We start from the raw sequence: 22,267 nt of genomic DNA, 5'->3' as shown, positions 1-22,267 counted from the left end.
ACATAGATGTTGGAGTGGGGAACGTGAAGTGTTTCTTAGCGGTGAAAACTGTGAACACGCATCAAGCGGTTCTCTCCTTTGTCAGGGTATTAACTTACACGGGGCCTGTGATGGTTCCACTACAAACTTATTCTGTCACCTGCAAGGTTCACCAGCTGCAGTGATTAATCCAATTTTTGGCCAACTTTCTAATGGGAGTTACATTATGTTGAATGATCACAGCTGCTGTGGCATGTTGCCAGGTATTCCATATCTAGTTACGGTTACATCCAGGGTCACTTGCTGTATGCAAGTCTTGTTTCCACAAATAGACACAGTCAGGGAGTCGCATTTATGGCCTTCACTGAACATCTCTTCTATATGAATTGATACTCTAAGCAGAATGAAAGCCATTCTTTTACAGAAAACAGTGCCACTGACCTCGGCCAGTGAAACCTATGATCTCCAAGTCACAAGGACTTCTGCTGAGATACATACCCTTTTGTATACAGACTGCCCTGTACATTTCTCAGAAATGTTAGGTCGTATCTTAAACATGTCTGATACGAGCGGTATTATACATGTATTTAAGAACGTATGTGCAGGACTGTTAGCACCTTTTCAAGCAGTCCTCGGCACATTTCCAAACTTCGTGCACTCTGTGATTGGCGACCTGCCCCTCCTTTTAGCACTTGTTGCAGGGATCCTATTTTTGCTCCTACTGCTACGATATGGCAAGCCAAATCACCAGCGATACCCAATTCACCATGGAGAGAGCTCTATTGGAGATGAAGTGTCGTGAGCGCATCGTCCAAATTTTGGGATTACCTTTTCTACGAGAATTAAACACCACATGGTTTCTGTCATTCAGACCAATCTGGCAAGATTGCATCTTACCTGTTCTACGCTGCCTGCTCTGAGGTGAAGAATGTGTGCTGGACATCTTTGTAACACTTCCATCAGTCATGCCTACGGATATCGATACTCTGCTGGACCCGGTAACGGCCCATGCTCTGTGTTGTCCCAAGCGGCTACCAATCCTGATGACGGCATTCATTGAGATCTCACAGACGCAAATTGCTACTGCTGAGGTACGAGAAGAAACATCAGACACGCAGGTAACATCCGATTCGAACATTGCTGATGCAACCAGTGCTGAAGGCGATAGTTCACATCTATGCGCAGTTAATCTTCTATACAAGGTATTCCAACTTTCACCTACAACGGTAGACGACTTTTTGTCTACAGGATTAGAAGATTTCATGTTTTCTCCAAGCCCACACACTGACTTTTGATTCAGGCACACAGTGTTACGATGAGACTCTGAATTCGGCCTTCATTCTTTTTCAGACACGGGACTAATTTTGGAACTTTTTTCCTATGAATACATTTTTTTTTTTCAAAATTTGTTTTTTTCTCCATTTTTTGGCACAGAAATCTGCTTATAGTAGAACTATTCATAGAGAACATAATTCTTTGAAAATCTTCCAGGGTCATTATGCCACCTTGTCACATCAACAATTGATTTGTGTTAACCTGATATGGAATGCTTTCCGCTCTTTTTTCTGTATTAACGAGCCATTTCATCATGTGTTTATATTTCTGTTTCATTCTTTTTAGCAATTCCAATGCACACATATGCTTAGAATTAAATATTGCTTTTAATATATACAGCACCTTATGCATAGCAATGGTTTTGTAATGCACTTTTAGGACATATGTTTTTAGATATGTTTTAGCTGATCATGCAATACTCTCTTTTAGATATGTTTAGTATGTTTGGGATTCATACGAAACTGGAGTGGGTGTTGTGTGTAGATTTAGATTCCGTATATAGGTTTCCTGATTTATGCCCTTATATAGGTACCATTCATATTGCCCTTATTTAGGCATAGAAAATCCAGCCCTTATTTAGGCATTGTCCATGCTAACTAAATACAGGCATGGTCTCCTACATACATCAATCCACGTCACAATGAGTTCTTGGAAAACCAGACTCTTAAGCCTTCAGGAATTTCCCTTGCTTGGATATTGATTTCTCAAAGTACTCATTTATTATGCATGAACATCTATTCCTTAGGGGTTCATTCATGATGTTCCGATGCCCGACTTTTACGTCAATACAGGCATTCCTAACACCTTCAAGGTATAAATTACCTGCACTTGCACTGGCAAACCACGGTTCCGGTACGGTCCAGTTCGACTGCATACTTGCGGTTTGCCACAGCAAATTCGGAAGGAGATCAAGTTCCCACCTGATGCACTGACCAGACACTGTCATCCTCCTCACAGAGAATCACGCTCCAGTGCTTCTGATTTCCCTTGCGGGGTGTTAGATATCGAGTCCCAGAAAGAGATTCCAACCTCACACATTCTAAGGTATAGAGCAGACTAGAACTTAGAGAAACTTTTGGCAACTCTTGGCAAAACTAAAATTATAGCTAGCTATACTTTGGAAAAGAGCACCTACTTCTTACCTCATACTACACTTAGGTTAGGTACCCACTCTGGGGTAGAACTATTTAGAAGCATCAGATGAGTATTCACATTTTAGCCGGTGTTATTTATGTATGTATTTTATGAATATATGTCATAGCTGCAAACCAATGCTATTGCAGTATTATTTTATCTTACTGCTAACCCTGTACGTATTGTACTTCGCATCCTGTCTCATTATTGTAGCAGTTCATATCTCTTGCATGAGAAATAAGACTGTTCAATAAACCCCTTTTTATTGAAACGCCCGTCTCTCTATTTCTGTGCAACTCTGTAGAAACGAAGTATGCACGATTGACTGAGTGAAACTGTTATCTATTGTTTCCATGGTTCTGAGATTGTTCCGACTCTAAGGGAAACAAAGTTGTCATGTGTATGGGGTTGTCAGAAACAAATCCCTTCTTGTATATTCGAGATGTTTCGAGTGACCTCTGAATTAGCTGGCACACACAAGTAATTATGTTTAATGTACTCGATAGAGACATAATGACCTATGTCAAAACTATAGTGTATATTATTCCAATGCGCAGAGCCTATTAGGGATATAGGAACTACACTACAAGGTTGGTGCTGTTTTGTGCCAACAATACAAAGCTTGTCCAACCGGTAACATATTCTGTGGTGTGACGTCTAATCTAGAAGTGGCATGGATGAAAAGTTACTGTGAAGAGTGGAGGCAGTGGACCAGAATAATCAAGGACCTGAGCTACAAGTCCTACCAGAAGAGACTTCATACTGTAACTGCATCAATAAGGGCAAGAAGGAGATCACAGAATAATGTAAGAAGCATTTAGGAGTATACAATCAAGGGTCTCTCCAGAAAGACCATGAAAAGGGGATTTAACCTCTCATTAGAAATAGCAAGAGCAAAAAGACCAGCCTTATCTTCAATAAGATGGACAGAGAAAATGAGTAAAGTGGAGAGGAAATTCAGAGGTGGAGGGCAAACTCAGCTCTGTGTGGTTTATAATCATTGGGTGAATACACAAGGAAAATGTGCTGTGCAGTAATTAGGGTTCTGTGATTCTGAACATTGTTTGTTTGTAATGTGTTATCAATATGATTTGTTTAAAAGGAGCCCTGAGATTTCTCATGCTTAATTATAAACTTACAGTAAAAGTCTCTGGGCCCCATTACAAGTGCGACATTAATCGTGTTTTAGACCAGAACTTCTGTTTTCAGCAAAAAGTGAATTTCAAGTGGCTTAGTTGGATTACCTGCCCCAAAGGAGCACTACATTTTCGAAAAACAAGCAGAAAAGAGCACGGTATTTTCACACCCTACATGACATTCCTCATCCAGGACCAAAACTTCTCATGGTCCAATAAAGTTGCAACTTTACTGCCCATTAAAGGTAATACTAGAGCCCTAAATGAGTTTCCCCATGGTACCCCAGGAACCTCAGATTCAGTAACTCCTGCGGTCGGCTCATTATCAGCTGGATCAAGAGGGAACATTAAAAAATGAGGAATTATCAAGGAAAATTGATAATTTCCAGTTTGGTTTTAGGGCTGGATTTTCACAGAGTCTTTTGCTGCCTTCAGCAGCCGAAATCTCCGGATGAGTCAAGAGATCTCTGGTGCTTCTGCAGATCTCATTCTTCTGATACTGTGGTTACTGTCTCTATCCAAATTAAGCGGCCATTTGTTATGAGGGTCTATGTCTTCTATTACCACGCTGCTGTTACCAGCCCACTTTTAATTTTCCCCGATATGTTATAGTAGCTGTGCATACGGTTAATTTGATGGTATTGCATCTATCTTTAGATCCTTTTTTAACGTCTAAAGCTTAATCAGAAAAAAATCAAGATTAGCAGTTTGTGAGAAAGTGCCCTCTTTCTTGCATGGTATGCCCCCACACTTTGCTGAATTGCTGATGTGCTTTGACTGAGTGTACCCTGGGCTCCTGCCAACCAGGTACCCAGGGCCTATGTTCCTTCCCTAAACCTGCATTGAAGCCTAAACCCAATTGTTATCTCTGGCCACATGTCAGCCCCTGGTAAATGGTACCATAGGTACTCAGGGCACTGTGACCAGAGAAGGCCTCTAAGGGCTGCAGCACTTATTTTGCCACCCTTAGAGGTCCTGTACCCTGTCACTCACACACTGCCTTTGCAGGCTGCGTGTCTTGGTGCAGAACAAAACAAAGAGTCGACATTGCACACATCCCTGTGGGCCTTGCGCACAAACCACTGCCCTGGCATATATCAGTCACCCCTCTTGCTGGGTAGCCAATGCCAGTGGTGAGGGTACAGGTGCATGAGCCATGTACCCCTACAGTGCCTAAGTCCATTCCTGGGCCCTGTAAGTGCAGTGTTGCCATTAAGAGTATATGGTGCTGGGAGTTTGTCATTACGAACTCCACAGCACCATGATGGCTACACTAAAGACTGGGAAGATTGGTATCAAACTTCTCTGCACATTAAACCCACACTGATCCCAGTGTGGGATTTAATGTAAAATGCACGACAAAGGGCATCTTATTTATTTATTTATTTATTTTAGGCATTTATAAAGCGCACTGTCACCATTGCAGGCAACCTGGCGCTGACTGGATCAGAGGGAGGCGTAAAGTGAAGCAAAGAAAACTGGAGTTATCAGACAGATGTTTTGGGGAATAACCAGGTTTTGATCCGTCTCCTGAATGGGAGAAGTTCAGAGATGTGCCTAATATTGGCTGGGAGCGAGTTCCAAAGCTTGGCATCTGTTACCTCGAAGGATCTACCTCCAGATCTAACTCTCTTAAATCTGGGAACGACTGCCAGTTTGGCCTCAGAAGAGCGAAGCTGCCTGGCTGGAGTGTACCACGTAAATCTCGATTGTAGGGAGGCAGGGCCAGTTCCATGGAGCGCCCTAAAGGCTATGCAAAGGGCTTTGAATTGTACTCTCTGCCTCACCGGCAACCAGTGGAGTTTGCTCAGAGAGGACGACCCGTGTGCTCTTCTAGGAAGCCCCAAGGCCAGCTTAGCAGCTGCTGATTGGACCCTTTGGAGCCTGTCCAACAAGAATCCAGGGGATCCCAGCATAAGGGCATTGCAATAGTCCAATCTGCTGAGGATGGTACATCTTACCACTTGGACGCGAGCATGTGGGGGAAGGAGAGGAAGGACTTTCCTTAGGGAACGGAGGATGGCAAAGCAGCAAGCAGTAATCTTATGGATATGCGTCTCCAAACTGATCTTATGATCCAGCATGACCCCTAGGTTACGAACTGATTCCACCGGCCGGACAGAAGTCCCAGTTTCAGGGGGCCAGAAATTATCTGGGAAGGGTCGGGGAATCTTAGTTCCAGCGCAAAAGAGCACCTCCGTTTTCCCTGCGTTAAACTGAAGGGAGTTGTCCCTAAGCCAACGAGAGGTGGCACGCAGGCAGTTGTGAAAGATTTCAACCAAAGAAGAGTCCTCTCCCTCCAGGGAGAGAATCATTTGCGTGTCATCGGCGTAGTTGACAAGTTTAATATCGAAACTTTTAATTAGCGTAATCAGGGGTCTAAGATAAAGGTTAAAAAGGATTGGGCTAATTGCTGAGCCCTGGGGGACCCCGTGCGAGATCAAAGTAAAGGCTGACTGAAAAGGAGGGATGGACACCGCCTGCTGCCTATCCTGCAGAAATGAGTGGAACCACTGCCCTGCCGGCCCTCGTATTCCCGCCTCAAACAGCCGATTCAACAGAATCTTATGGTTCACAGTGTCGAAGGCGGCAGACATATCAAGCAGGATCAAAAACGTTGCCTGCTTTCTATCTGCACGCCCTTGAAGTTCGTCCATAGCGGTGATGAGGGCGGTCTCGGTCCCGTGGGCCGAAAGCCGAATTGATCAGTATCTAGTAGATGATGACGTTCCAGATGATTGGAGAGGGTATTGCTAACCCATCTCTCGACAATCTTGGCTAGAAATGGTAACAAAGAGATGGGACGGTAGTTTTTAGAACAGTCCGGGTCGAGAGAGGGCTTTTTTAGCAAATGAGATACTAGCGCCCGTTTCCATTGAGCTGGAACAGTCCCCGTCGCAAGAGATTGATTGCAAATAAGATGGAGGGATGGAAAAAGTTCCTTCTCAAATTCCTTCCATATTTTTTGTGGAACAGGGTCTAAGGGAGACCCCGAGGAAATCTCTCTGGCCAGTTTACCAAAGGCTTCATACGTAAGAGGTGGAAACTCGAGTAAAAGATCATTTGAAGCCAGGGTTGGACCTAGAAGTAGGTCCACTGAGGATCCCAGTCTCAGATCGGGGGGAGGGATAAAGTCTGGTGAGACTTCCAAGTCCTTAAAGATAAGCTAAATTTTTTCCTTGAAGAAAACAGCAAGGTTCTCACAGAGTTCTTGAGAGGGGATGATGGAGTTTTTGGCGCAGTCCGGGTTGGTGACACTATTCAGTATATTAAAGATGTCTCTGGAGCTGTTGGTGGAATTACAGATCAAGGAAGAATAATAGTCCGCTTTTGATTTATTAATCAGGTTCTTGTATTCACGAACTTTATTTATCTTAGAGATGCCCCCTAAAATTTGTCCAACTTCTAGTGACCTGTCTGAGTGGCTGCGTAGGCTGCCACCACCAGACATGTTTCTGGACCCCTGGGTTGAGAGCCTGCTGCTCTCGGGGGCCTGAAACAATGCACGCCCTGGGACGAGGTGCCAACGCTCCTCCCCCAGGATGGACAGGATTCACGAAGGAGAAGCTTGCATGCCGCCTTTGTGAGCCTCTCCAGATCATTTGCTGCTTTCAGCAACTGGTCCCCACTGGTTCTACCCCCCACTTTGGGTGGGAGAACAGGTGGGAAAAACAAGCGAGGAAGGGAGGTGTGCCCACCTCTGCAACTCCAACCCTCAGGTGGGGTAGGCGAGGTGAAGCACAACCTCGAGTCCCCGCCAACTTGAGGATGGGGGGACCCAGCCAACAAGGGACAGGCTCCTCCCCCCCTCCCACAGGAGAGTTGCAGAATAGGGGGTGTACCCACGCCAGGGAAGGGACCTATTAGTCCCTGCCCTTTACCTACCTGTAACGCCTCTAAATGTAGTATTTAGGGGGAACCCTGAACCTTGCTTCCTCAGATTAGAAACCACAAGAAAAAAAATAAGAAGAAGGACCGAAGAGCCCTGCAGAGCTAACAAGAGGACGACACCCACTGACTTGACCCCAGCCCTACAGGCCTGTCTCCCCTTGAACCTGCTTTTAAAAAATCCCAGCGTGTCCTGCAGCCAGCAACCTCACAAACCTCGGAAGACCTGTCTGCCTTCACTTCCAGGACTCTATCTCCTGAGAACACCGGACGTGTTTAAACTACAGCTTCTGGTGCCAACCAGAGACCAGAAATCCAGCACACTCTGCACCCACTGACCCCGGCCCGAGCTTGAGTGAACCAACACCACAAGGAGGTCCCCCCGGTGATCTTGACCCGAGATTCATGACCCCTGACCTGCCTCAAGCCTCCAGATTATGCCTGCAGCCTCAATCCAGAGGACCCCTCCCCCTACCACGAGCAGAGCGGGTAAGAAAATCCGACGTCCCAAGGCACCCCTGCACCCGACGCCCCACGGCATTGTGTGCCCAAACCAACGGTGTCTAACTAACCCATGACATCCCAACTTACCCCTCGAAGTGATGGTCGCACCCAGAAGATCCTCGTCCCGAGCCTGCAGTGTTTCTTTGTCCCGGAGGTTCTCCATTGGAAACAACGGGGCACCCGACCTCAAAACAACCCCCTGCACCAGGCCGCCATAGTGCCGCTGAGGGTGCACCTTTAGTGCTACTTTGGTCCCCAACTTGCCCTGAGCTAAACCCTAGGAGCTTTGCTCCCACAACTGTGTGGCCTGCTAATTAGCAGCCACCAACCTGAAGCCCCCTATCCTCCATAGGATAACATTGGGCCTCAACACTCAGCACCTGGCCGCCCTAGTGCCGCTGAGGGTGCAATCACAGTGCATCACTGACCCTGGGGGACCCTTGAGTCTAACCCCAGAACCTTAACTCCCACAGTCATTTACTTACCTGCAAACCAATGACCTGTTTTTCTTCCATAGAATAACATTGACAATTTTCTTCGAAAAAACGTCCAAGTGTGGAGTTTTGATAACTTGAAATATTCCTTAGAGATCACACAAATAACAAAAAAGCATTTTCTCAACTGTTCTCAGGAAATATCCCAGTGTGAATCTAGGCATCTAGCACTGAGTTAGAAAAAGTAACTTACCTGCAATTTGTTGAAAAAGTCCATTCATTCCAATGTACTATACCTCCTAAGTGTTGCAACCTGCTATATTATCTGTAGACCAAAACCAGTATAGTTTCTACTGCATTTTTTAACTGTATTACAAACAAAATATCATATTACTGCAAAGTATTTATATGCTTACCTGTGCCAGGCTTGCTTGGTTCTAGAAAAATAAAACAACAGTATATATTTGTATACAACAACAATTGGCCTAGAGTTCAGTTCTTGAGTGTGTGAATTTATTGGCTGACTGGGTGTGTACATCGAATGCTTAACACTGTCCTCTGATACTGCCTTACTGTTCGACCAAGCTTCCACTTTAGAGAGTAAGGTTCTATCTAACTTTAACCTCTGCCTACCTTTGGGGACTCTTGGACTGTATACACACTGTACCTCACTTTGGTGCAGTATATATAGAGCCGGTTTCTTACACAGTTGCTACAAAATTTCTGCTTGACAAAAAAAAGCAGGTTAGGAGTTTCCTGGTCACACTTACAGCTAACGGTGAGAGTGTATTGGCTGCTGGTGGAATGACTGACAGCGTTGGACGCCCTGCAGGTGAAGCTGGTTCCGGTGTCATTCCTGGTGCAGGGTGAAAGAGTGAGAGTCTGGCTGTTATTAGTGATATTAATCCTTCCTCCAGATGTAACCAATTTGTCATCCTGGTACCACTGATAAGTGACGTCTGTGCCCGATGCATTGCAGACCAAAACCAGTGATCCATTCTCTACCGGGTTCTGAGTCACTGCTTGAATAACAGGTTTAGAAACATTCTCTGTAGAGAAGAAAAGGGTGCAAATGTCAATTGATGCATGTCTCCATACAGGAGTCTCTCCGTCCTGCCACAATTTTCTACCAACCATTTTTACAACTCCAAATTATCTCTTTTTTCAAACAACGTCTACTATGTTTTGAACTCACTCTTTACACTCATTTGCATACTAATCACTCTTCTTTACAACATAAATTAAATCACCTCTTAAAATTCAAGTTGCAAGGTGCAGTGACAATGTACAGTGTTGGAAATGGCTTGATTGTGTCATTTTGTGGAAAAGTAAAATAAAGCAAAACAATTACAGAAGAAGGATCAAAGACCCAGAGAGTGGCATTTTACGGAAACAAATTCCAATATACACTCAAGCCCCTCATCACCACTGCCAAAGCATCCTTGTGCAATACCGGCATCAATCATTTGTTCAATAGAAACAAAGCAATCTGAAGGAGGTCGCACACTGCATCAATCCCCAGAGAGACTCTCACATCCCATAATCAACTAAGTCATGCAAGACTAAGAAATGTAAGATGTAATGTTATTGCAAGTATATAGAGGAACACATTTCCAAAGGTGCCCGAATGATGTAGGAAGAGAAGGGTCAGAGAAAGGGAAATAGTAAGCAGAAGGACTCAAGTGACTGAGAGGCAAGGACTATTATCTGAAAAGGTGAGTTTTATGATTTTCCAGAATGTTGAAGCACAGCTGATTGATTTAGGAGTGAGGAAAGGATCATTTCAAAGTGTGGCGTCCAGTTTGGAGTGGTCCAATTCAGGAGTTGACTGAATAATGGATCACCAGTCTCTTGGCAGAGGCAGACCAAAGAGCAGGGGCAGAAAACAAGCCCCTGCAGCCCCTTAGGCACAAGGGGGGCCCAAAACCTTAATCATCCCCTGATTCTTCAGCCCCCCCCCCCACCAAAGGGGCCTACCCAAGGCCAATGGATATCTGTGAGATATTAGAGACTCAGGAAGGAGCCCTTCTTCCCATTCTGCAGCTGGGGCCCTTGATTTTCCATTACGCCACTGCCAGAGAGGGTGAGAGAGAAGGTGTGGAGTGAACTTATGTCTCACCTAGCCTTGACCTGCAATGCTGATCACTTTAGGGACCATATAAGAGCTTTGAAGCTTGTAAGCATCTTAATTTAAAGCCAATTGAGTGCTTTGAGTTTGCAGAAGCAGGAGCAATATGACCTATTCCAAAGATGAGTTTAGGCTGAGTTCTAAATAACCTGAAATAGTCTGGGTTCACTAAAAAGACAGGATTTCAGTAATCAAGTTTGGGTGCAGCATTTTCTCGATACCTGATTAATTTGTTTCCCAACATTAAGTTGGTTATTCATGATGATGCCCAGGTGTTTGGCAAAGGAGATACAGAATGGATGCAAGCCTAACTTCAACAGCCACCCGCAAGGGGTCCAAGTTGGAGATATGTTGCAGAAAATGAGAATCTCCATTTTTTCCCTGTTGAACTTGAGACATATTCTGCATCCAACTGGCAAGTGGGCTCATGCATGATTGGAAGTTGGTTAGAAACTGTCTGTGGTCCTCTAGAACAGAGTTCAGAATTTGAGCATCGTCCACATAGGACAAGTTGTTGAAACCAAAGGAGTGGACAAGCAGGGCTGAAGGAGGTGGATACATGTTGAAAAGGATGGCCTTAGGGAGAAGACCTGCGGGACTCCTGATGGATTCAAGATGAAGTAATCTGATAGACTGGGTTCTGTGTGACAAGAAGGAGCTGAGCCACTTCAGGACCAGGCTGCAATGTCAATGTCATTCAATATTTTCAGTAAGATGGAGCAAGAGATAGCGCGGAAGCTGCAGGTCATCCCCAATGCTTGTGACCATGATTCCTGTGCTATGAGAATGTCTAATACTGGCCTGAAACAAATCACAAAAGTTGACCTCCTCCAAATACAAAGACAACTGAGAATGTATTACTTTGTTAAGAATTTCATAGAGAGTAGGTGGAAGTGAAATAGGATAAAGGTAAGAAAGGATTTGAGGGTCTGCTTCTAAAGTAAGGAGGTGGCTTGGGCATATTCCAGGTCACCGAATTGATAGCGTTGGCTATTGAAAGGCTATATATGTAGGTGGTAGTAAGGATTACTAACCATGAAGCTAAAGCTAGAATGCCTGAGGGCAAAGGTCAGAAGGTGAGACAGAATTAATTGATTTGAGGCTAATGTCTACGTCTGTGTTGGATAGTTCCTTAGAGCTGCGATGAGTCTTAGGGTTTTCTGTAAACTGCTTGACTGAGTTAACTAGTACTGATGCTAAGGAAGAGTGAGGGGAAAGGTGCTATGAAGCAGATCAATTTAAAATTGAAAGAATGAAGACAAGTCTTTATGGATTTTTTGAAACTGCAAGACAAAGCATTTGAAAACTGGAGGCAAAAGTACTTCCATAACAAAGTTGAACATCTCCAGAGCCTAGTTGGCAGGGGTTAGAAATGGGGTGTCTGGTTGGATAGGGCATGCACCCAAGCCAGGCAGAACCCACCACTCTAGTCAGGGCAAGTATGCCTTCACCCATTTCTGAAATGACAAAGAGCTTTGGAGGGTTTACATTGAAATGGATGTGTTGATAGGAGTGATCGCTCAGAGTGGTGAATTCAATTGAAAAATGTGATAGGAATGGCATTAATGGTAAGGAGACTGTTGTAAAGTCGAGTATAGATCGTGCCTTCACTCCATGATAGGTACATTTGGGAGGGATGTCTTCAATTGATCTGCTGTTTATCACTATCATTCCCAGGTACTCTAGTGCCTTTACTAGTGATTGGCCTGCGCGGTCTGGGTGAGTTGTTTTTAGTTGATACTGTGACTGAACATTCCAGAATATGTTATCAGTTCCTAGTTTGTCATCCTCATCTCCTGTATAGATTAACTAAGAGTTAAAATCTCCTGTCAGCACTATGTCACAATATCCGAGATTGTTGTGATTAGAAGGGAGTTATGAGCTTTTTTATTACTTGCTTTTGGGTGAGCGTATGTATTGCTTAACAGCACAGGATTTGATTTGTCGTTGCACCAGTGATTACATTTGGTTGCAAGCCAGGATCAGGAGAGGATAGCTGTTGGGATTTGGTGCTTAGTGCTGTGGACACATATACTGCCAACCCCCCTTTTGGGTGCCCAGAGTGCTCATTTTTTTATGCAGCTACATTACAGTGGATGAAGCCCTCTAGGGGTAGGTTATCCAGTGCCCATGTTCTTGGAGGGCTATTATGCCGTAGGTTTCCCGGTCCTGAGGTTGCGTGCCTTCTTCTAGCTATTTTTTGGCTCCTGCTATGTTCCATGAGAGCAGATGTTTATCACATCTCTCAGGTTTGCGTATTTGTCCTCTTGTAGGTCAATCACCCTTGAAAGCGTTGAGGGTGGCTGGAAGCCAACTCCATCGACTTTGAAAGGCACCTATGTTCGTTTTCTGACCTTTATTCGCGTCACTCCTCATTGATGTATTTAGGCTTCTTCCTGAATTCTGCAGCACCGAGTACACCAGTGTCTTCTCTAGTGATTGTGTTAAGGATGGTTTTGATTTATGAAGTCAGGTAGCGTGGTGTGATAGTTTTATGCTCCATGCTTCGAATTGTTATGCTCCAGAACTTTCTCCTATTTCAAAGTGGGCACCAGGTATAAATGATGAACCCTAAGAGCCAACTCTTCAGTGCACCTCTGGACCTGTGGAAAACTAAGAAGGACTGCTGTGCAGCTCTGCAAAAAGAACTGCTACTCTGCTGCCCTGAGTGGATGGACTGGACCTGAATCTTGAACCCAGGACCACCAGAGTGACTCCCAGGATGAGTTGTCTGGCCTCCCGATTAGAGCCTCATGAACAAAAAATGCTCCAACCACCTTTAATCCGGTACCTGCACTCTGTCTGCAGTGTGTCCTACCTGCCAATTGTGGCCACCCCAGTTCTGGACCCTTGAAAGCGGTCCTGAAAGTGATATGCAAGCCCAGCTGTGGCTCTGTGTGCAGAACCAACGCAGTGCAATGTATCTCTTTGCAGTCACTTCAGAATTGCTGCTGCTTGATGCATGCCAGATGCAAGATCTCACAGCTTCTACAGAACTGCTGCTGCCCAACGCATCCTCAACACAGGCATTCACATAGCAAGCCCCTCATCAATGACATCCTTGACGTCGATCAAGACTTAAGGTACTTTCTTCAGTGGGCCCAACTTGGTCCCTGTATCCGGCCCATGCTCCATTGCAGTCGGCCTGAATTGTGACTTTGTCCTGGTCCGGAATGACCAGATAACCATATTTGGTATTTAGTGCTTCTAGGCACTATTTCAACTTAAATCTCTGAAACCTCTGGTTTTACTGTTTGAATTTCTGATGTTTTGATCTCAAAAAAATTATTTACTTTTACTCTATTTTTCTAAATTTGTGATGGATTTTTTGTGTGCATATTTTCACTTTATTACTGTTTGTCTTGCTGCATAAATGCATTATGTTATGCTTTGTTGAGAATATTTAAAAAGCTCATAGCTTCTCTGAAACAACTTCCCAGTGCCAATTACTAGCACGACAAAAACATCATAAGATGCTTCAAAGTGCCACATATGAAGACGAAGAGAAGCCTAAAGTGAAAACAGCCTGTTCTTTAGCTGCTTTAGGAAGTTCAAATGATTTTGAATCTTTAATACCTGAGGCGGCAGAGTATTCCATAAAGCCGGAGCCAGAGATCGAAAAGAGTGTCCTCCCATTATGGTTCTTTTAATATGAGGCACCAGGGCCAGGTTCAGGTCTGCAGAGCGCAGACCTCTGGTAGGCAGATTTGGTTGCACGAAGGCAGCTAAGCTAAGGGCTCCTTGCTTCTTGAGAATCCTGTGGGAAATGCACAGGGCTTTGAATTGTTTACACTTCTCAATGGGCAGCCAGTGGAGTATACAGAGGAGCCGCAAGACTGAGCAAAATTTGGGGAGAGAGAAAAGTAGTCTGTCAGCAGCATTCTGGACAATCTAAACCTAATTTATAACAGATCTTTTGGTGCCAAAATAAAGAATTTTACAGTAGTCCATGCACAAAATGATAAGTGATTGTATAATCAATTGGCGGACTTGTCGAGTAAAGTATCCGACAATAAGTTTGACGCTTTTCAAGGTCCCAAATCATGTACCAGCTAGTATCTTGACTTGAGATTCAAAACCACATCGACTACAGGACCATCTACCCAGGGTTTCTATGTCAGGGGCATATGAGGTGTCAGCATGATAGTGTTTAGCCTAAAGCTTCACACTTGCAAGAATAGAAACAGGCAAAGAGGTATGTCTCTCTCCAAGTCTCAAGGGAAGCTGCCTTCTAACTGTGTGAACACCTATTAAAATACCAGAAGATTCAGAAACTTCCTTATCACCTTTCACACTACCAGGAACCAAACAAATTGTTGGTCGAGAGCAGCATCTGCAACATCCTTTAGGTTTGCCATTGCACTGAAACTTGGAAAATAATCTGCAACCTTGAACATCTCTCCGTCCTGGTACATGATGAACAGAAGGCCTCTTTTGACCGTAATTCTCCACGGTCACTGCCAAGTTCTTCTCTCCAGCCCTCACTATCGGTAATCTATTTATTTATTTTTAATTTTTTTTAATTTTTATTCAGCAGTGTCAGAAATACAGAAAAAACACAAATTAAGTACAAATCTAAAACATAAAGCTAAAATAGTTTCATAAATTTACACAGATTGTCGCTATTCACAGCCAATCAGTTATCGGTGCCCATAATTGCTCTCCAAATAGCTTTCTTCTATGACCCTTCAATTTATAAAGAGCAGTTTCCATATGATATAAAGCAAGAATCCTGGATCTCCATTCAGAGAAGGAAGGTGGGTCCGGGCTTAACCACTTTGTAGTGATACAGAGTCGAATCACAGCCATACACAAAAATAGGAAACCCCTTTGTGGTGACGACCTGCTAATTAGTGATTCAGACTCAGTACCAAACAACACTAGGCCCGGATTAAGAACTACGAAAAATTCTAAGGAGGAATTCAGAAAAAATTGCACTTCACCAAGGAAATGAGCCAATGATGAACACAAAAAAAACATATGTGCAGCGTCCGCTGCGCTCTCACCACAACGCGCACATTTATCACCCTTTCCAACCTTCTATTTTGCAAGCTTTACTGGAGTGTAATAGAGATCGAAAACTGACATAAAACACTGACTCTTTAAACTCCCAGAAAACAAAATAGTGCTTGCCAATTCTAATGACTCCTGCAAGTCTATGTTCTGAATCCCAAGCTTTCCTTCCCATTTTAATTCCTGACTTTGGAGATCATCAAGCTGGCCATGAATAACTTCTTTATATATTTGTGACAGTTTCACCTTGCGTATTAAAACCTTGAGTATATGAATTCCCTCGAGTGAGCATGTACCCTCTGTGATGGCTTTATCTACATAACTACGCAACTGTAAATATTTTAAAAAATCCCCCTTTTCCAAATCAAATTTCTCTCTCACTAGAGCATATGGCATTATTTAGCCGTGTTCACTTATGTCCCCCAAAGTCCAGATACCTGCCGCCCGCCACTTCCGAGCCACGGAGTCCATAAGAACAGAAGATATAGCCCCGGGCAGACCAATCGGCGTATAACCATTAACTTTATTTATCTTACACAATAGACATATCTTTTTCCATACAAAAAAAGTTCCTGCCACAACTTTAAATCTAGTTTTTTTGTAATAACTGGGCTCAATAACCCTAACTAATAAATGCCTTGCTTCGGGGCCCAAAACCAATTCAAATATGGAGGGAAAAACAGCCGAATCAAGACTTGCCCTTTCTCCATAGATCAAAATTCGACAATGTTTTAACATTGCTATATAATAGTATAAACGAAAATTAGGGATAGCCCACCCCCCTTGACTAACGGGCATGTAAAGCCACTTCAAGGCCTTTCTAGCCCTTTTATAGCTCCATAAAAACCGAGACCAAAGTCTTTCTATCCTCAGAAACAGAGAGTTGGGAAAAAGTAACGGGATCGCCCGAAATATATAAAGAAACTTTGGGAAGATCAACATTTTAATAACATTGCTTCTTCCGTAAAGTGATAAATGCAGATGGTCCAGTCTCTCCAAGATCTTATCGGAGTCTGATATCATGGGGTCAGCATTCAGAACTGGAATATCCTCAACTTTCGCCGAGATTCTGATGCCCAAATAAACAGCCTCATCAACTATTTTAGGATCTACTGGGCGTCCCTTTTCAGAGTGCAAGATTTGGGTCTTGGCTAAGTTTAGCTTATAGCCTGAATACCTTGCAAAGTCATTCGTCAGGATCTCAATTCTATCTAGCGCTCGGGCAACGTCACTAGTCAGAACTGCTATATCATCAGCATAGGCTAAAACTTTCACCTCGTGCAGCTGAGGTTTAACGGGAGCAATTAGTATATCATGTTCCAGTTTATGAATCAGAGGTTCTATATAGAGAGCAAAAAGCACAGGCGAGCAAGGGCATCCTTGTCGTGTGCCCCTCAGCACTTTGAACTCCTCTGATTGTACCCCTGAGACCCTTACAACGCCGGTCGGATTTTTATACATAGTCTTTATAGCTTTGACAAAATCGAGGGGAAATCCCTTCCATTCAAGCACAGACCACAAGTAGGCCCAGGAGACCCTGTCGAATGCCTTTTCGGCATCCAACTGGGCCACCCCAGCCCGCGACCCAGTCGCCTGTGCCCAATCTAGAAGAGATATAACCCGGCTAATATGATCTATAGTGCCCCGTCCGGCAATAAAGCCATGCTGGCGTGGTGAGACAATTGAGATTATGACTTTCGACATTCTCCTAGCGAGAAGTTTTGAATAAATTTTGCAATCTGCATTTATTAAAGATATAGGTCGATATGATCCTAAGTGCAGCCCATCCTTCCCCTTTTTTTTGAATACCATAATGATCGTTTTGGACCAAGAGTCCGGCGGGGAGCCATTAAAGTCATTTTGCAGCAGCGTCAGCAATTCTAACCCCAGCTCCGCCCAGAACCTCCTATAGAATTCCAAAGGTATTCTATCCGGGCCCATAGCCTTGCCACACGGAAGCGAGAAGATAGTGGCCTCGACTTCTTCTAGCGTTATCGGCTCGACCAAAATATGTCTCAATTCTTCTGTCAGAGAGGAGGAGTCAATCCCAGCTAAATAACTCTCCGCCTTTTCAGATGCCTCATACTGGTACAAATTCTCATAAAATGTATGAAAAGCTTTCCTCACGCCTAGCGATGTCACCTGAATTACACCCTGCGTATCTCTAACCTTGAGAATTTTATTCTGTACCTCTCTTTGTCGGAGTCGATTGGCTAAGATCTTGCCGGACTGCTCACCATACTCATAGCATTCTCTTTTATACAGCTGGAACTTAGCAGCCACCTCTTCAGCAAACTGTTGGTATATAACTGATCTATTAATAGCTAACTTTCTCAATGTCTCAGTCAGGTCTACTCCTTCTTTAATATTCTTATCCAACTCACGTTCGGAGTTACTTAAATCCCTAATACGATTATCTAACAGTACCTTAATATTTTTTCGCTTATGGGCAGCATAACTAAGAGTCTCGCCCCTAAGTCCCGCCTTAAATGAATCTCATACATTTTCTGCAGGGGCAGAGTTCCTATCTATCTCAAAAAAACTTGATATCCAATCCTTAATATGTCTACAATACTCCAAATCTAACAAAATTTTCCTGTCAAAAGTCCACTCAGAATTTCGTGGGGTGGTTGTATCAAGCTCAATGGTCAAAACTATAGGATTATGGTCCGTAATAAACCTAGGCAGAATAGAAATCCTTGCATTTTCAAGCAGGGAATAGGAAACAAAAAAGTAGTCCAAACGTACCAATTTTTTATGGGGGACTGAGAAAAACGTATATCCTGGCTGATTGGCATTAAATTCCGTCCATACATCAGCTAAGCCTTGATCTAAACTACGCAAACTTCTAAATACTCTAGGCTTCCTTCCATAGTAGGACTGATTACCTTTGACATCAAACCCCGCATTTAAATGAATATTCAAGTCCCCACAAATTATGAACGGTTGCGCCCAAGTAGACATTTCTAAATTTATTTTATCAAAAAATTCAGATTCATCTAGGTTTGGACCATAGACTGTGCATATTGTTAGCTTTTTACTATTAACGATAACTTCGACAAATGCCCAACGCCCCCATTTATCCTCCCTATGTTTCCTAACCGTTAATGCCCCTTTCTTAGATAAAATAGCAACCCCCCTTAAATTAACTGACTGACGAGAACAAACTACCAGATCCATACCCAAGCCCTTTAGCCAGCCTCTGTTCGCCCATGCAATGTGCGTCTCTTGTAAACACACAACATCCCAAGACAGGACCTGCACTATCCTAGCCAAAACCCTTCTCTTATTAGAGTCATTTAAGCCACATATGTTGAGAGAGCAGACTGTGAATTTGGTCATTTATATTACTATAAACTTTCTCGGGAGAATCACTTCTTTTCCCCAAATGCTCTCCCCGCTTACACGCTTACATGCAGCATCTCTTTTCTGATTAGCACTCGTAGTTACTAATATCGGACAATTGCCAAAAGAAAAAGTTACTAAACTCCCTCCAAACCTATGCAGAAAGTACTTCTCCACTGCTGAATTTTTTAACACCAACCCTACCCTACTACCCCGACAATCCCCCACCCCGTGCGACCACCCCTAAAACCCCCAACCCCATCCCTGAACCCAACCCCTCCCCCACCCCAACAACTTACCAACCCCATGAGGCATTGGGATCTAGATCCCTTGCGATGTAGAGTCGGGCACCCACACCTCCCACTCCCCTCATCTTCACTCTCTCAACAAAGTTAAGTCTACAAGATTACTTTTCTTTCCATTGCTCAAACGGACTTAGCCTCGTGATTCTCTGATGGCCAAAAAAAAAAAAAAAAAAAAAAAAACAGAATCAATACAGTCAAGCGTAGCAAACTATAATGTCTGTAGAAACTCCCTAGCCAACGATTCATCGAAAAACATCATTGTCCGTCCCTTGTCGACAATCTTCAATTTTGATGGGTTCTGTAGGAAGGCTTGAGCACCTTTACCCTGAAACTGTGGGATCAGCTGACGCATTCTCCAACGAAGGTCGACTGTGGACTGACAGAAGTCAGGCCTCACGAAAAAATCACAATCCTTGGCATGACCTTTCTTGCTGGGTCGTGCAATATCATAAAGGGCTTCACGAGCCAAAAAATTGTTTAACGAAATAAGAATTGCTCGAGGATAAGTACTCTCACCTGACTTCTTTCTCGGACTGATTGGAAAACGATGAGCTCGTTGTATTTCCACTCGCCAATCCCACTGCGTAAGCCCCGGGAAAGCCTCCTCGAATAATTCGGCTACAAAATTGCGTACATCAGCCCGCTCTTTGCCTTCAGGGACCCCCAGAATCCTAAGGTTGTTGCGCCTTACACGATTTTCGAAATCGGTCAATTTCCATTGTACATCGTCACGATGAGCTTTCATAGATCCGGTAACTTCTCTCTGCTTTGTAAGATCATCCTCCAGGGCGGATATACGTATCTCAGCCTCTGTAATTCTGTTAGACATATCAGTGCAGGTCTTCACGACCCTCCGGATTGAGTTCTGTATCTTTTTGGATGAGTTTTGCATTCGAATACGCTCCGCCCGGGTTTCCGCCCTGTACGCCAGAATCAAATCATAAATAGTAGCCAGCGTTACTTCCCCTTTCTCTGTTGCCATAGCAGCATCTCCAGCCAATGAGAGTAAATGGGGCTCTGAAAGATGCACAATTGTGTTGGGCGAGCCCTCATAGTCCCAAGAAAGTGAAGCATCAGAACCAGGTGGACTCAGTCTCTCGGCTCCCTCAGCTGCAGCCATAGGACTATTCGCCTTCTCCAAATTCTCTTGATTCTCCTGATTCCCTAAATTCAATCGTCTCAAAAGACTTATCATTTTGCCCCCGCCTATACCTGAACCAAATTCATCCTGTCCATCTTCTACGAGGCTCTCATCAGATGAATGGTCAGACAGGGAGAAGAAATCGTCTGTACTGGACAGTTTGTCAGGAGGATCACATGACTCCAATTGTGATTGATTAATCGCCATATTAGAAACGGTTAAGGTATCCTTAGCTGTCCCAAGCATTTCATCAGGACTTAGATTCTCGACCATAACCCTTCCTACTCCTCCTTTATTGACCATGCTTACATTGTCAGCATTGGTTACAGTATCAAAAACTTGTTTCGACACTGCTGCTGACTGAACTTCATCTCCCATAATGCAGTAGGTAAGAGGATCAGAACCCGGCTCTGGGACTGGGGGTACTACAGCATCTTCCGACCCCCCCAGTTTAGCCCTCTCCGCACTCACCAAAGCGCCGGCATTACGCTCCACGTCATCCGCTCCCACAGCCGAGTTCGTGCAGGCAGGAGACTCCTTTCCTCGGCTCTTTCTGTTCGCCATTTGCGTAAACATTGCAGGTATTGCCGGTTTAGGCGGAGACTGAGCTTTATGTATGCCTAAAGACTGATCCGTCGAGCCCAAGACTTCCGAGGTTTGCAACTCTCCTGTTGGGCTAGGTAGAATAGGAGTCTTTCTGCCCAGAGCCGTGTTGGCGGTATTGGCAGCCATGCGCGTCTTCACCGGAGTGCCGGATTGCTCAGCAGCAGCCCGTGGTCTCACTGATCTCGCCGACCGGGGCGCAGTTTTCGACGGCATGGTTTGTGCTCCGTACCCCTGGAGCCTCTAGTTAGAACGCCGGCGGCGGCGCCGGGAGCCAGGTAAGCCAGAGGGGGTCGTATATCCGTAGCTATCGCCAACACACAAATTCATTCAGCATATTCAGAATTAAACAATTGACCACGCCAGAATCACCGCTTTCTAAACTGACGATGAGGGGAGTGAGGAGCAGCCCGCTCAACCGACCAACAGCGTGGCCGCCATCTTGCCTCTCTGTTACTGGTGCATTAGATGTAAATACGTGATTGTGGGTCCACTATCGGTAATCTAATGCAAACAATATTTTATGTTCTATCTAAAGAGAAGCATGATTAGCATCAGGACACTCCTCGGAGTAGCCATGCACTATATAACTCCCTCATTCATTCACAAGTCACCTGCTAAGAAAAAAAGAATAAGCTGCAAGGCTAAATGCATTCCCATGGAGGCCCATAGTCGGACTAAGTTAACTTAGCAGTAAATTTGAACTTTGAATACATGGTTATACATACACAAGTAGAACTTTAAGAATAAATGTGAGTAAAAGAGTACATGATTACATGTTTCAGGTGGAAATTAGTACACTTGAACATACATCTCTAAACCCTACAATAATTACTGTTCATGAATACATTTAAATGCTTCACATAGGGTAATGAAATTAAGGAACACAGTGAATATAATGTCACTGATGAGTACATAATTGCATATTTGTGACAGATAAAGGGTGGAACCTAAATTACTCTGCTCCAATCCCATCCCATGCATGCACAGAAGCAGGTCACGGGGACGAGCCTCCTCTTACATCACTCCTAAAGTGAGGAGCGATCTCCCTCTCCACATCAGAGCCTCCTCTTACATCACTCCTAAAGTGAGGAGCGATCTCCCCTCCACATCAGAGCCTCCTCTTACATCACTCCTAAAGTGAGGAGCGATCTCCCTCTCCACATCAGAGCCTCCTCTTACATAACTCCTAAAGTGAGGAGCGATCTCCCCTCCACATCAGGGCCTCCTCTTACATCACTACTAAAGTGAGGAGCGATCTCCCTCTCCACATCAGAGCCTCCTCTTACATCACTCCTAAAGTGAGGAGCGATCTCCCTCTC

At 44.2% G+C, this 22,267-nt stretch overlaps 1 protein-coding gene across 1 annotated transcript in view; it reads right to left on the bottom strand.

Annotated features, from left to right (window-relative positions):
* LOC146808728 (cell adhesion molecule CEACAM1-like) overlaps window positions 1-22,267 on the bottom strand; it is a 140,302-nt gene that overhangs the window by 9,250 nt on the left and 108,785 nt on the right. Inside the window, exon 3 of the mRNA XM_085615539.1 lies at window positions 9,181-9,459. Within this exon, the coding sequence (XP_085471665.1) occupies window positions 9,181-9,459 (279 nt within the window). The remainder of the gene's footprint in view (window positions 1-9,180; window positions 9,460-22,267) is intronic.

Source organism: Triturus cristatus, chromosome 7, assembly GCF_964204655.1.
Source record: "Triturus cristatus chromosome 7, aTriCri1.1, whole genome shotgun sequence".
Taxonomy (NCBI): domain Eukaryota; kingdom Metazoa; phylum Chordata; class Amphibia; order Caudata; family Salamandridae; genus Triturus; species Triturus cristatus.
This window is presented reverse-complemented; position numbering and strand designations above follow the sequence as displayed.